Source organism: Rattus norvegicus, chromosome 16 (genome assembly GCF_036323735.1).
Source record: "Rattus norvegicus strain BN/NHsdMcwi chromosome 16, GRCr8, whole genome shotgun sequence".
NCBI lineage: Eukaryota > Metazoa > Chordata > Mammalia > Rodentia > Muridae > Rattus > Rattus norvegicus.
In genome coordinates, this window is record NC_086034.1 from 85,972,107 (window position 1) to 85,987,679 (window position 15,573).

General features: G+C 43.0%; 1 protein-coding gene across 3 annotated transcripts in view; it reads right to left on the reverse strand.

The window, feature by feature from the left end:
- Positions 1 to 15,573, reverse strand: part of Myo16 (myosin XVI) — a 480,110-nt gene that overhangs the window by 385,679 nt on the left and 78,858 nt on the right. For 2 of the 3 annotated variants that reach the window (XM_039094188.2, XM_008771384.4), the window contains exon 1: positions 1,547 to 2,094. The exons of the other annotated variant lie outside the window; for it this stretch is intronic. In XM_039094188.2, the coding sequence (XP_038950116.1) occupies positions 1,547 to 1,574 (28 nt within the window). In that variant the 5' untranslated portion in view covers positions 1,575 to 2,094. Of the gene's footprint in view, positions 1 to 1,546; positions 2,095 to 15,573 lie in introns of those variants that run through there. 3 annotated transcript variants of the gene reach the window in all.

Sequence of the window (15,573 nt, forward strand, 5' to 3'; positions counted from 1 at the left end):
CTCGTATGGTGACTGACGATAAGACTTGCCTAAAGCATTCCGTTCCTCGTACCCACTGCCTTTTTCAGGGTCTGAGACTCTAGTCAGTCACATGCTCAACAGAGTTGAGATGAGGCAGGAGAAGGTAGCCTCACGTAATATTTAACCACCACTAGGTCTCCAGGTCTCCAACCCACTGAGCTCCTGCCCACCCTCCCTGGCTACACCCCACTGAGGAGTGTTCATCTTCTGGACTGAGCCAGGGCTCCCTGAAATGATGCAGAGGGTTTGAGGAATTTCCTCTGCAAAAACCAGGCAGGAACATGATAGCACCCTACAGGTGCCGTACAACATGAGCGGCTGCCTGGAACCCAGCCAGGATGCTGCACAATGTGTGTTACCGGGTCAATCACATGGAGACTTAGGGGGTTGACCCAAGGACGACTCCACATTTCAAACATGCTGCAGTCTCACGATGATTATCACTTAAAGAGTTAATTTCCAAATACCCAGGCTGATCAGTGCGTCCTCTCTTGGCAAAAGAAGCCAGGCTTCTGACCTAGGCATTTTTATTTTAATAATCATGGGCTGTCCCTCTCTTGTCTACCATCCAACAAAAAAAAATAAGAGGAAGACAACTATTTTCTTCCCAAACAGCTTTTTATTTTTTTCAGTCTCCTTTAGGACAGAATTCAAGAGTCATTTAATGTCCCTTTGACAAGGTGCTTAGTTAACATTGGCATGTCCTTGTCAGCAAACCCACAATCTTACCAGGAATCTGTCCCCCAGAAATGCCACCCATCATCCTTTAAGACCAAATGAGCTTTATCCCTTTAAGACCACGATAAAAATGTGCAGAAGTTTTGAAAAGTGCTATCAGAGAAAAGAATTCTATCCAACAAGCCGGCTTTGCTCTCAATATGTCCTCTCAGTCCTTGTGACTATCAGAGACAGTTTAGGTGCAAGTGGTGTCTAGCTGGGAGCACCCTGCTGCAATCCCGATGTTAAGGAAAGCCATGTGGGGAGCTACCGGCTGGTTATTCTGCACCATTCAAGCACCAGTGCAGTCTCTGCAAGGTGAACAGTGCAAGGGCAAAAGTTTCCAGCCAAGGACAACCAGAGAAAGACAGGGAAGGAAAGCCCGGAAGGATACTGCAGCAGGAAACTTGAGAGTGAGTGAGAGCCAGCATGAAATCACTTCAGCTCCAGCCAGGGAAGTTGTACAACCATCACCCAAATCAGTAGTGCAGAGATCCTTAAACAACTTTTGTTTATTCAACTGCATTCTTTCTCTGTTTCTGCTATCCCACATCTTAAAAAAAAAATACAGCGTTTTAAAGATTTTTCACACTACAACATTTAGATAAAAAGAGAATTATTTTAGACTCTAACGTGAGATGGACCATGCCTGTCAACTGCCCTTCACAGTCACCGATGCGTTTTAACTGTCTGGGTGCCACACACCGGAACACCTGCCTCAATTCTGGCTTCAGAATGTTTAAAATATGTTTAAAATAACACTTCAAGAGACAAACATACACACACACAGGTCAGTGAGCCTACTTACAGCACTTGATAAAATGATACTGAGACATTGTCCCTTCTCAGGCTTGGATCTTGCAGTGGGTCCCAGCATTCTCTTCAGCTATGACTGTTGTCTCCAGGAAATGCATAATTCAGGGTCCCTGCTCAGGTAACGGTGTACCTCAGAATGCATTACTGAACAGAGGCTCCCCTTCATGATCTTGCAGAGTGTACCAACTCATTTTCATTCAGCAGCTGGAGTTTAGAGCAGCCCCCGGGGTGGGTCTGAGCCACCGCTGCCGCTGCTGCTGCTGCTGCACGTGCTTATCCGGGCGCCCTTGATTGACACATTCCAGCGCCACAGTCCTGGGAAGGGTCGCTCTAATTGTTGCTCACGTGTGTGCAGCTACAGCCTGCCACTAGTGTGGAGGTGTGCTGCAGTGCGGCTCTCCCTCCTGGTCCTGCCTGCTAATGGCTTCTCAATAGCTTTCAAAATGCAGAAGACTACACTGATGAGTGGGCAGGAGGGAGATGCTGCACAAGGCATCCAGAAGCTCGCCCGTGCTCCCGGCGCGCTGCTCCGTAGGACTGAATTCTTAGCCCTTGGCCAAGCTCATTCGTTATATTTAGTTGCCACCAGTTGCTGTGTGGATTGGAAATGGACAGCAGGAGCTGAAAATAGCCCCCTCTTAGGATGAGGATGCTTTGATCTGCCTCTAGCCAGGAAGCATTCTCGCAAGGGATCCTTTTGGTTATCTATGCAGAATGCAAAATTTAAATTACCCAGAGAAATGTGTTGATTTGCACAGCTTTAAAATTTAGGATTCTGCTACCTCTGCAAATTGCAATGAATTAAACTGCACAACCTAAGCCAGAGAATAAAGTTTGCCTGGGTTGCAATCGGAAGGCAACACATGGTCTCCCAGACTCTATTTCAATGGAGATAAATACCATATTTTAATAGCTAGTTAGCCAGAAAGAGTCATATGTAAGTCACTTACAAATAGGGATGTGTGTTTACTTTTGTAAGTTAAAGCGTTTTTATTTTCAACAATATTTTTATTTATTCTTTGAGAATTTCATACAATATATTTTGATCATAATCTTCTCTTTCCCCCGAACTCCCCACCTGCTCAACTTTATGCTCTTTCTCTCTTTAAAAACAAATTTCACAGAGTCCAATTTGTGTTGGTTAACCACTCTTGAATGTGGGGTCTGCCTTGGAGTATGTATGGTTGATATACCCAGTGTCACACCCTAAAGAATACTGGTTTTCCCTCTTCCAGGTTAATTTGAGTTACCTATTACCATATAATAGGTGGGACAATACTCTAGCTGGACATCATATGTCATCAAATAAAATCTCAGCATCAGCAATGGGTTATATCTTCTTGACTCATTGGTCATCAGTTTCCCTCAGATTAATACCATTACAGGATGTTGTCAACATTATGAGTTGCCCTCCACAACCTGAGGGTAATACTCTTTTGCTGAAGACACCACCTACTTATGTCTTGGAACATGGAGAGATCAACTTGGTGAGAGATCTACTCATCTGGAAGCCTCACTCCTACTGTCCCGTGCATTGAAAGGCACTGTACAGTTTGTTAGAGGAGAGAGATGATGATCACTCTTACCTATATGGACTCTGAAACCTTATTTATAATAACCAGAAGCTGGAAGGAACCCAGATGCCCTTCAACAGAGGAATGGATACAGAAAATGTGGTACATCTACACTATGGAGTACTACTCAGCAATCAAACACAATGACTTCATGAAAATTATAGGCAAATGGATTGAACTAGAAAATATCATTCTGAGTGCAGTAACTCAATCACAGAAAAACACACATGGTATGCACTCACTGATAAGTAGATATTAGCCCAAAAGCTTGAATTACCCAAGATGTAATCCACCCACTACAGGAAGCTCAAGAAGAAGGATGACCAACATGTGGATGCTTCACTAATTCTTAAAAGGGAGAACTAAAATATCCATAGGAGGTGATAGGGAGGCAATGTTTAGAGCAGAGACTGATGGCACGGCCATTCAGAGCCTGCCTCACATGTGGCCCATACATATACAGCCACCAAAACTAGATAAGATTGATGGAGCTAAGAAGTGCATGCTGACAGGAACTGGATATAGATCTCTCCTGAGAGATACAACCACAGCATGTCCAATACAGAGGCAAACGCTAGCAGCAAACCACTGAACTAAGAACGGGACCCATTGGAGGAATTAAAAACAGGATTGAAAGAGCTAAAGCAGCTTACAACCCCACAATGCCAACAACCATGCCAACCAACCAGAGCTTCCAGGGATTAAGCCAATGGCTCCAATTGCATAGGTAGCAGAAGATGGCCTTGTTGGGCACCAGTGGAAAGGAGAAGCCCTTGGTCCTGCCAAGCAAGGTTGGATCCCTAGTGCAGGGGAATGTCAGGGGGGTGGTTAAGGGGAGGGGTGGATGGGGAGAGGAAAACCCTTATGGGGGAGGGGGAGGTGATAAGGGGCTTATGGACAGGAAACCGGGAAAGGGAATAACATTTGAAATGTAAATAAATATATCCAATAAGAAAATGTATGAGAGAGAGAGAAAAAAAGTGTAGACAAAATCTGTTTCATATTTGAAGGCATTGAGAATGTAAAAATGGACCAAGTGGTATGGGTTTATGCACATTCTGTGGTGGAGCATAAATCCTAGGTCCCCTAATAAATAACACTTAGTGAGTCTGCCTTTATTAAGTAAGATTACAAGAGCCAAAAACTGTATAGTGAGGGTTATGAATACCCTTCAAAGGACAGGGTCCCAACCACACTCTGTCACATTTCCCATCGAAGTTCAAATTCAGATTCTACCACTTCCAGAGTTTCACTTTAGACAGATTTTATCTCCCACTTATGGATAGAAAGTGTGGCCCCTAATCTATATTATATGGTTAGAAATAGGCTGTAAATCCATCAGTTAGATTTTTGGTGTTTGGAATGACTACTGGAATTTATAGGAAGGAAGGTATTTTACTATGCATCGAATGACCCTGTCCACACTTTCAACAGACTTTCATAAGAATTAGGAAGGAGCTTTTCAGCTTTCTTTTTAAAAATGGATTCTCCACTATTCGTCCATCCAATAATTATAGCACCCCTGTCACCTATGACCTGTAACAGGTTAGGTGATTTTTAGAAATAAAAATGAGTCTTTACAAGATCTGAAATGCAGTATTTATAGTTAAGGATGCTGTAGCTTAATTTAAAACATTCTTCCTTTTTATTTTCAACGTTCCAGTCCATCCCTCTCATTGACCACCAAGAGTAGGGCTCCTTCCTCTGAAATCAGTGCAAGTCTACATATGCACAGCGATTCTGCATTCACTGGAGTCCTGGCTGGTCTCTTTATGGGCCCTTCTGACACCTCTCAGATAGCCCATCCCCCATTTTAACACAGGGACAGATAGACAATGGGCTGGCTGCATTCATTCCTCCTTATGCATGAATTTCTAGTGTCTGTATTTGTGTGCCTCTGAACGCACACAATCAGCCTGCCTCTTATGTCAACTGAGTTCTAGGGTACATGGTTCACTCCTTAAAATGAAAACCGTAAGTCCAAGAAGATGTTACTGGAAGTGTGATTGACTAGTCCCTAGTGATATATTTTAAATAACTTAAACCTCTGGCAGAAATCTGACCAAAGTCTGACCCTGCCCTCAAAGTACTCATTGGCCAAACGAAGATGCATATCAACCAAGAGCACCACAGTGCATGGGGCACAACAGGACTGGGGACATGGGTCTGGGGAGTGTAGAGGAGCAAGACTGGGCACAGCCACTCTGAGGAAGCAGAAACGAATACACAGTGTGAAGATGCCTCAGTCTGCTTCACAGGTATGAGCTACGTGTGTAAGAACTATACCTTACATATGCCGCACATGCCTGTGAGCTGTGTAGGAGCTACCATACATGAACTGCATACAAACAATGCATGACATGTATCTAAGCTGAGCATGACATGTTTGAGCTGCGTGCACACGTTGCTTTCACACGCTCTGGGGTTGTCTTCTATTTGACTTTTGAACGTTGTGCTCGTTTTGTAAACCTATGGGGACATGCTCAGCCAAAAAGAGACGTAGTTTTATTTTCCCATCACTACCAAACAATTCGGGTGTGAATATGGTGGGAATGTAGATTGGACTCCATTAACTTTCAGAAAACGGAACAAAGGCTGATTTAAATTTTATTACATTTCTTGAAACTTATCTTTCCTATGAAACCCAGCCCTGGTAGGGATTACACAGACCACACCATAGTTCTTTGAATCACATATTTTATGGATAATATCAGATTTGATGCCAACAGTAAAGGCAAAGCTGAGACTGGAATGGATATATTTCCTAGAAACTCATTTATGGTGCAGAACTGGTCATTAAGCACAGCATTAAATGCATGCATTCGGAAGGAGGAGGTGTTTTCCATTGTCAGAAAGCTTTACAACTAATAAAACAGTCATTTCATTGTTGTGCAGCATTTTTACAACGCCCTGTTGTTATCAGTGAAGACGTCAAGAATATTTCAACAAGCATTTTTCATTTGCTAGGCATCAAACAACTGCCCACTCTTCACACACTATTTCTTACATAAACACATTCTGTTTTTATCCTTTAAATGTAATCATTATTGCACCCCAGACAATTTTTAAGTAAGCTAGATTATTCCCCAACTTAAGCAAAAGTCTGACAAGCACGGAACAATTTACACGTGCTCTGGAGGTGTATTTACTCGGTCCCAGATCAGACAAGTCATTACAGTTCTACTTAGAATCCAAGGTACACGCCTACAAGATGAGATCCAGTTTTTCCAGTCTTTTGATAGATAATTCCTAATCTGATAGTTTATGGATTCTCACATAATAATCAATGGTGGAATTAAAGATGGAATCCCTCAATAATCACCACCATTAAAAAGCGTATTCTTTTATTTTTTCAGAGCTGGGGACCGAACCCAGGGCATTTCACTTGCTAGGCAAGTGCTCTACCACTGAGCTAAATCCCCTACCCCTAAAAAGCATATCCTTAGTCGGTGTCATGGTCAACTTCATTATCATCTTGACATCGTATAGATAAGCCCAGGAGATACAGCCCCAAATCTCTTTGAATGTGAGTGTCACCATCATGAAGAATAAAAGGAAAAGGAAGAAGGAAAACTGAAGACCAGCATTCAGTTCTCTTTTGCTTGATGTCTATACAACGTGACCAGTGCCTCAGGCCTCTGCTGACACGGTTAATCATTGTTGCCATCAGGACCTTCCCACCATGATGGATTGTAGCCTCTCATCCCCAAGCCAAGGCATCCCTTCCTCTCTTAGTTGTCTTTTGTCTAAGGAACAGGAAAAGTCACTAATTCAGCAGGTTACGACACTACCACCACCAAATGAAGATATGAACTGCACACAACTGGCCTCCCCGTATCTCGAACCCAAACTCTGAGACAGGTGCATCTTGTCTCAACTCCAGAAGCAGACTGTGGCTTCACACATTGATAAAGAATTTAAGGACCTGCAGCAAATGTGTTGCACACCACCATTACCAAGGTATCTGGGAAATGCATGTGCAAACCTCCTAATCACCAGCATCAAAGGCTTCTGGTTGAGTGAGGTCCTGAGCTTGCCTGTAGTTATGACTTCAGTCAAGGTTCATGGTAGCTCCTTAAGGAGCTATGCATGCTATATAAGTGCTTTGATAAGGAGGACTGGAGCCCCAGATACCTGCTGGGTGTTCTTGTTACTCATTCTGGGCATCTGATCACCCACATGCCTCTTGAGTCTTTTTTCTCAGAGGGAAATGAAATGTTTTGCCTCTTCTTCAGTATCTAGGTAGAACATTTATAAGGCTTTTTCCCCCTCACATAAATGTAAAAACAAATTTTGAAATAGCCATAGCATGTGTGTTTGAATGAACCAAGAGAAACGCCCCATCTTCCCTCTCACTAAAGTTTGAATTGACCCCACATTTGCTTATCTTAGAGTGAATTAGAGTGGAGTAGCGTTAGTGTATGTAGTGCCAATGTGTGCACACATGTGCACGTGTACCGTGTGGGCAAGCAGAGAGTCACTGGGTGTTCTCTGCCTTTCCATTCATTCTGAGGAAAACAAACAAACAAAAACCCAAAAAACAAAACAAGTTGTCTGTTTACTGAAAATAATACAAATTTTCCTATAAGAAGACAAAATAAATTTTGAAGTAGTTGTATATAGAAATGTTTTCGTGTTTTTCAACTGATACATATTGAACTGTAGAATATACATGTCTGTTTATTCATAAGAATGTATATATACATACATATACACATACGCACACACACACATGCACACAAACACACACACACACACACACATCTGTACATACACACTTACTGTGGGAACCTGGCTGGCCTCAGATGTTCCTATCTTTGTCTCCAGGTGCTGGGCTCCCCAGTGCATGCCATTGCACCTGACTAGTCATACATTTTCTGACTAGTTTTAATTTAATCAATTTAAATTTAATCAACCATGTACTTGCCTACATACACACAAATTTACATGTTCAATTTCTACAAATCCTTCAGATTTATATTAAGCCATTTAACCTACACATGCACTTAGCTTAAATTTGTTTCAGGATTCCAACTACCCTGTATTTATTGACTTTTCCCTTGGACTAGTCAACTCATTGCTTCAATACAGCGCTTTATGTGTTTCTGGTATCACACAGAAGCCCCTTTCTTACTAGGTATTATTTGGAGCTAAAACTATGAGTTTTTCTTATTTCCAAGAAAGTCTAAACTATCACCGAGCAACCAGATCACAGGGAACGAACCACAAGAACCAGATGGTGCCAGCCTCCTCTAGGGCATGCTACTGGAGGCCTTGGGGGTTTTCATTGAAGGCAGATGACAGGGCACACCATCCCATGGGTAACTGTCAAGAGCAAAGGAGAGAAAGGGAAGGAAGAAAGTCCCTCTTCTTCACAGGAATGACTGTGAAGCAAGAGGACCTAGCTTGTCTGACTTTAACACTGGGCAGGAAGTATCCTTCGACCTGCTCACAGGGAGGTGGAGGGTAAGTTTACCTTCTAAATGAGTTCCCCAGCTGCAGATTTCCCCATGAGCTACCCTGGATGAAGTGTGGGCTCTAAAATGTAACAATATTTTAAAGGACATTGAAAAAGAAGTGTAGCGGGGACCATCTGAATTTGGAAACGATATTTGTTTTCTCAAATTGCAAAGCTTTTCAGATACAGTCTTAGTGCTTCCTGGTGGGGTCATGGTCCTCAGTACTTAGTGGTGGATTAGTCCTTAGTGGGACTTAATGCTCCATATGATGCATGGTTCTTTCTGTCTATGTTATGGTGTCAGTAGGTCAAGGAGCTTGGCTACTTGATTGACCATGTGGAAAACCAGCCTTGGAAGACAAGATGGTGTTTTACCTTCAGATGTGAAGAACTGTCTTCCCAAAGCTGATTAGGCCTGAGAATGTCTGTCTCCCTCTGCCTACCTCTCCCGCTCTCCCGCTCTCCTCCCACTTCAGTAGGTAGATTGATGTGGCAGCCACCTGCACAGGCTTGCAGTCTTCTGATGCAGTGGATCTTCTGAGGTTCAACCCCACCACCCACATAGGGCAGCATCTCCATCTCCATGAGTTGCTTGACAAGGAGTGAACTGTACTATAGCAAGTTAGGAATGCTGTTTTCATGACCCGGGCTTTGTGTTTTCTGTTAGTCTCCCTCTACTTAGTTCTACTTTCTCCTCTCTCTGTTCCCCTACTGACTCCTCCTCACCTCGTTCCCTTTCTACTTAAAGCCTGGGGTGTTTTAAAAACTTTAGAGATAAAAAATAGTCATGCATTAATTCTGCCTGCCCCAGGTAAGCCTGACTGTGCCTTAAATGAGGAGCAATTCCAATGTGCCAGACATTTTTATAACCACATCTTAAGTATCCACTCAGCTAACCCTCATAATAGAGTGAAATAGATAATGCTATTGCTCTTTCCCTTATAATAAATGAAGGACTATGAAGACTATGCAACATGTATGAGTATCAGGCACGGAAGAGCAAGACCAGATCACCATGAAGTACCCATCACAGGGGCCACTTTGTCCGTGGGGAACATGCATCCCCTCAGTGGCTAATGCCATTTAAAAATGACTTTTAGATATTGCGTGTCTCATGGGCTGCAACTGCTGGCACCCGCTTCTGTCTGGCAGGTTCATTACTGCCTTCTTTTCTCTTTTACCACCCTTCTTGCCCTACTGTGCCTCATGAACCCCAATCCTTCCTATTATATACAGAGAAACAAGACAAAAACATGGATACAGAAAAGACACAGGGAAGAAGATGGCCACAGACAGTAGGAAAATCAGGGTTCAAGGGTAGAAGGAAGATGGACAACATCTGTCCTCTTCCTGCTTTTTGCTTCTGTGATTAGGTTGGTGGTACTAGCTCATTGCTTATTGTTTATCATATTATGCATAAACATGTGCATATATGTGTGTATATATATATATATATATATATATATATAGAGAGAGAGAGAGAGAGAGAGAGAGAAATGTATGCATCGGGTAGGCTTCTTCTGAAATGCCAGTGAGGTGCTGACACCATGATATTTACTTTGCTACCTTTGAATGTCCAGTGCAGCAGAACCAGCCCACCTTGAACATTGCAACATGGAGAGTCAGACCGTCATGAATATAGAGAGAAAGGAAGTGTTAATAGAAGATTTACGAACAGGCTCAGCACAGTGCTGATCACCTTTAAACTCAGCTTAGAAAGCAGAAGCAGAAGGATCTTTGTTTTGGGCTACCCTTGTCTACATGCGGACTTTCAGGCTAGCCAGAGTTTTCATACTGAGAACCCATCACAAGCAACAACACCAAAAAGACTTACAGGCAGGAAGTACGACTCAGTAAGAAAATAAAGGTAAATTTTTCTGTATGGGATTTCAAGTGTGCAGAAGAATGGAATTTGACCTCTATCCAATAGTTAAAAGTAATTTTTTCACAATATTACTATGACCATTAACACTTACGTCTAAGTTATTTGTGTTAGAGGAACTTCTTCCACACCTCCATGGAGGCCACGGATACATATCTTCAAACCCTCCTTCAGGTGTTAATTAAGTATTTCAAAGAGTAACTGATCGCTGTGAAGAAAATCTCCCTGAATTAAAAATCTCGCATGGGGGCTGGGGATTTAGCTCAGTGGTAGAGCGCTTACCTAGGAGGCGCAAGGCCCTGGGTTCGGTCCCCAGCTCCGAAAAAAAGAACCAAAAAAAAAAAATCTCACATGGATCTGATGGGAGATACTCTGAGAGCCTTACATTTATGTCCTGGTTCACCTATGTGAAGTTCAAGATTATGGTAGCAGGAAAAAATATATAGAATATTGGCATAAAAAAAAAGTCACGAGGGAAGCTCCAAGAACAAAGAATCTGTCTTGTCTTTTGACCTTGGGGGTGAGGACTGGTTGAAATAGACAAGATGGAGATTTGTTGAACTGTGTTGCCACATTCCTGCACTGTGTCCAATACACGTCTGTGTTCTGGTATGTGTTGGGGGTGTGCAAGCATCTACATCAAATATTGTCAAGGCTCTTCTCCCTCAATTGATCATCATCTTATTCTTTGAGGCAGGGTCTCTCACTGAACATGGAGATCATGAATTGGTCTAGACTGCCAGGCCCAGAGGCTCCCAAGATGTTCCTGACTTCTCGTACCCAGCACTGGGATTGCAGATAAATGCCACAGGCCTGGCTTTTATAACATGGCCACTTGAGATGGAACCCCAAATGCCTGTGCTTGGATAGTACTTTCCTGCCTTAGCAATCTCCCCATCCTCCAGCATGAATTAGTTTTAGTGTTATGAGATGTGACATCCTCAACTGATCGAGAAAAACTCTCAAAGATGGATAGGTAGCTTGAGGGTGTCAGTTTCTCACACACTCTTTGCTCACTCGCAGATGCACACACATGAAGACAGAAATTTCTAGGAATGGTAAATAGGTGCCATAATTTATATGGCCAATGAAGGAGCTGAATAGATGCACAAACTCTTGGAAGCAGGCATGGTAGAGGTGGGAGAAGATGCTGCTGTCAGCACTGGTATCCTAGCAAGGGTACGAGGCATCTACAGGGATCCTTGAACATCTACAGCATACACAAGAAACAGCTAACATTGGGGCTTTGGAGACAGACAGGGTTTGACAATGAAGGACACTGTCTGTGTAGTCTAGGACTTTACTACCGAGGCCAGCTTTCCTGGGGCATTCCTACAAACTTTGTAAGGGGTCCATAGATTGTCAAAGGGCCCCCTGTCTGAAATATGAGGACATCTCTAATAACAGATGGGTATCACCTATCAGTGAAATGGTGAGGATTAGGAATGACCGTCTTGAGATGAGGTAGACAGCAAGGAAGCAACACAGACGCTCTCATTTTGGTTCAAGCTGAAGATGATGTGGGCTTGAAACCGTCACAGTGCTGAGGATAGACTGAATAGATTCTCACCAAACGACGGCTTTGGGATTTCCATGATGGGGGAATGGGATGTGTTGTGAGAAAAGAGAAGAGAACGCATATATCTTGGTTAGCTGTCACCTTGATATCAGCTAGAGTCCTTTGAGAAGAGGAGCCTCAATTGAAAAAAAAAAAAAAAACATGCTCCTCACCGCTTTGGTCTATAGGCAAGCCTCTTGGGCATTTTCTTTATTCTTGATTAATGGCAGACAGTCCAGCCTACTGTGAGTGGGGCTAGCCATGTGAAAGTGGCCCTGAGTCGAATATGAATGCAGGGTTAGTGAACCATGAAGGATAAGCCAGTAAACAGCATCTCTGTGGACTCTCCAGTTCCTGACTCCAGGTTCCTATTTTGAGTTCCTTCCCTGACTTACCACAGTGGTGAAGCATGACCTGAGAGCTGTAAGAGAAAATAAACCCTTTCTTCCCCAAGCTGCTTTGTTTATGGTGTTTCACCACAATAGGATCCTAACTACGATAGTCTGGTCACTGAGTTTTGAAGAGGTTCAGATAGGAAGTCTGAGTCACCCACTGGCTCAGAGTGTAAGAGGAGGAGGCTCAGAAAGACAGCGAGTTGTTGTTTAGGTCTGATGAGTCTAGACAGCATGGACAATAGATGCATGATAGAATAAAAAGTGAATAGCAGGGACTTAGAAAGCCTTGTCCTCCGGTCTCCAAAGGATCTCCATCTGCCACAGAGATGAATTTACACAGTACCCTGCTGCACCTCTGTAGTGTTGAAGAAGTTGCTGGATGTCTTGGAAATGTTTTCATGATTTCCTTGTATGCTCTTTTAAGAATCTGTACCATGAGACAGAGTGCTATGCACAAAAATACAACCCACAGCGCAGAGCCACCTCTGTCGATGGCTTTAGGCTCCAGGAAAATGCTCAAGCACTAACAGGAAAACAATGGGAACTGCAATGGGAAAGCTATGTTCAAAGGTTAACACATGAACACGTCTTTCCAACCCTGGGGACTGGGGAGACCTTACTGAAATCATCTTCTCACCTAACTCTAAAGGATGTGTAGAAGGAAAAGGGGAATTAGCAACAGAGAGAGAATGCCTGAGTCCCCATGGCCCATGAACCTGCACCAGTCTCTGAGGCAAGCCTAGCACTCTGAGGCCTTACTGGTCTTCCATACTTGTGATCTAAGTTCTAGGTAACCAAAAACTGGATGAAAAGGTTCATTCAAACTGCTGTGAGAGAAAATGGAAGGAACAGAGTTGTCGGGCAAGGGAGTAGAGAGGGAAGAGTCAGGTTTGCACAGGGAGGATTGAGGTTGCTTCTCACACTGTCAGACAAGCATTGCAAGGACAAGTGAGTTCCTTGGGACTCCACTGCTCTTAAGGGGAAAGTCAGCACAGTTGGTGGATGATTTGAATCAACCGTTAACAGACAACACAGCTATAAATGTGACAGCAGGTACTTAAGCTGTGGGTGGAGGGTATGGCAGCAAAAATCAATAACCCAGTCCACAAAGCGGAGATCACTCGGGCATACCAACCAGACACATGGCAAAGACCAAAATGAAGAGGGAAAAACTCCATGAACTCAATGAACTCCATCTACTCATTGGACTCTTGTTTGCTACTGTATCTCATTTTAGCTTCAGAATCTGTTCTCCACCAATCTATGCACACAGACAAGTCATCGCCAACCCTTCACTCCCTACCACAAGGTTGACTTATCTGTATAAAGTGCACAGTTAAAATTCAAGTTTTATTAGCAGGTTCACTCCACACAGCACTTTTCCTTTCTTATCTTGTACTTTGCCACACCTCGATCCTCGGGAGACGACATTTTGGGTCCTACAATAACTTTACATGTAACATGTTGCAGAGCTGGCAAACGGCTTTCTAAAGGAGGTGTACCATTTTACCACCATCCCATGCATGCTGGAGTTCAAATCTTTTTGTGTCCTCAACAACATGCTGTTCTCTAAGATTTTTGGTCTTTAGGCTTGTGGCAAACATGGAGTTAACTTTTCATTAGCCTTTCCTTAATTATTAAGGTTTTGAGCATTTGTGTGTGTGTGTGTGTGTGTGTGTGTATGGTATAGTGTGTGTGTATGGTGTGTGTGTGTATGTATGTACGTATGGTATGTGTGTATGGTGTGTATATGTATGGTGTGTGTGTATGTGTGTTTATGATATGTATGTGTATGGTGTGTGTGTGTATGGTGTGTGTGTGTGGTATGTGTGTATGGTGTGTGTGTATGGTGTGTGTGTGTATGGTGTGTGTGTATGGTGTGTCTATGTATGGTGTGTGTGTGTGGTATAGTGTGTGTGTATGTGTGTGTGTGTATGTGTGTGTATGGTGTGTGTGTATGGTGTGTGTGTGTATGGTGTGTGTGTGTATGTGTGTACATATGGTGTGTATGTATGGTATATATATGTATGGTGTGTGTGTATGTGTGTGTGTATGGTATGTATGTGTATGGTGTGTGTGTGTATGTTGTGTGTGTGTATGTGTGTTTATGGTGTGTATATGTATGGTGTGTGTGTGTGGTATAGTGTGTGTGTATGTGTGTGTATGTGTGTGTGTATGGTGTGTGTGTATGGTGTGTGTGTATGGTGTGTATGTGTATGGTGTGTGTGTATGGTGTGTGTGTGTGTGTATGTGTGTATGGTGTGTATGTGTATTGTGTGTGTGTATGGTGTGTGTGTATGTGTGTGTATGGTGTGTATATGTATGGTGTGTGTGTGTGTGTGTGTGTGTGTGTGTGTGTACTTTTCATTATTTCTTCTGTAAGTACAGGTTTGCTGGGCTTTCCTGACTTCATGAGGGTCTTTGTTTTTGTTAGGTTATAAGAACATTTTATCCTGGAGAGGCGCTTGTGCTTTGGGGGTCTTGACAGTGTCTCACAGGAAACGTAACAGTTTGGGTTATCATACAGTTAAATGGATCAGTGTTCCTTTGTGTCTCTCCTGTTGGTGTCAGATATAAAATCTTTGCCTAATCTCAGATCGCAGAGATGCTTCTCTGTCCAGGAAGATTTCTGTCCAGGAAAATTTTTATAAATTTCAGCACTTTAGCTCCATGATCTTTCCCAGGCAGTATGTCTGTCTGGTGTGAGGCTTCATTACTGTATGCACAAGCTCCTGCTTTCCCAGGACTCATTGATCCAAAGATCCTGCTTTCCCCATTGAACAATTTCAGAGCCTCTCGAGAACAGCTGACTGACCATAACTGAAGGGTTATTTCTGGATGGTCTCTTATTCTCCATTAATCGTACACCTCGTCTCAGGCTGGTGCCTCACTGTCTTGACTCACTGTGTGGCTTTGTAGCAGTTTGGCAGTCGTGACATGTTGTTCCTTTGTTTTTCTTTTCTTTTTTCTTTTCATAGTTGCCTTGCCTAGTGTGGACACTTTACACTTTCATATTCGTCTTAAGCTTTGATCATCAATTTCTACAAAAAAGAAAAAAATCCAGCTGCATCCTTAAGAGAGGTTGCACTTGTTCTGTGATCGATTCAGGGAGCACTGCCCTCTACGCAGTAGGCAGGCATCCAACCCACGAA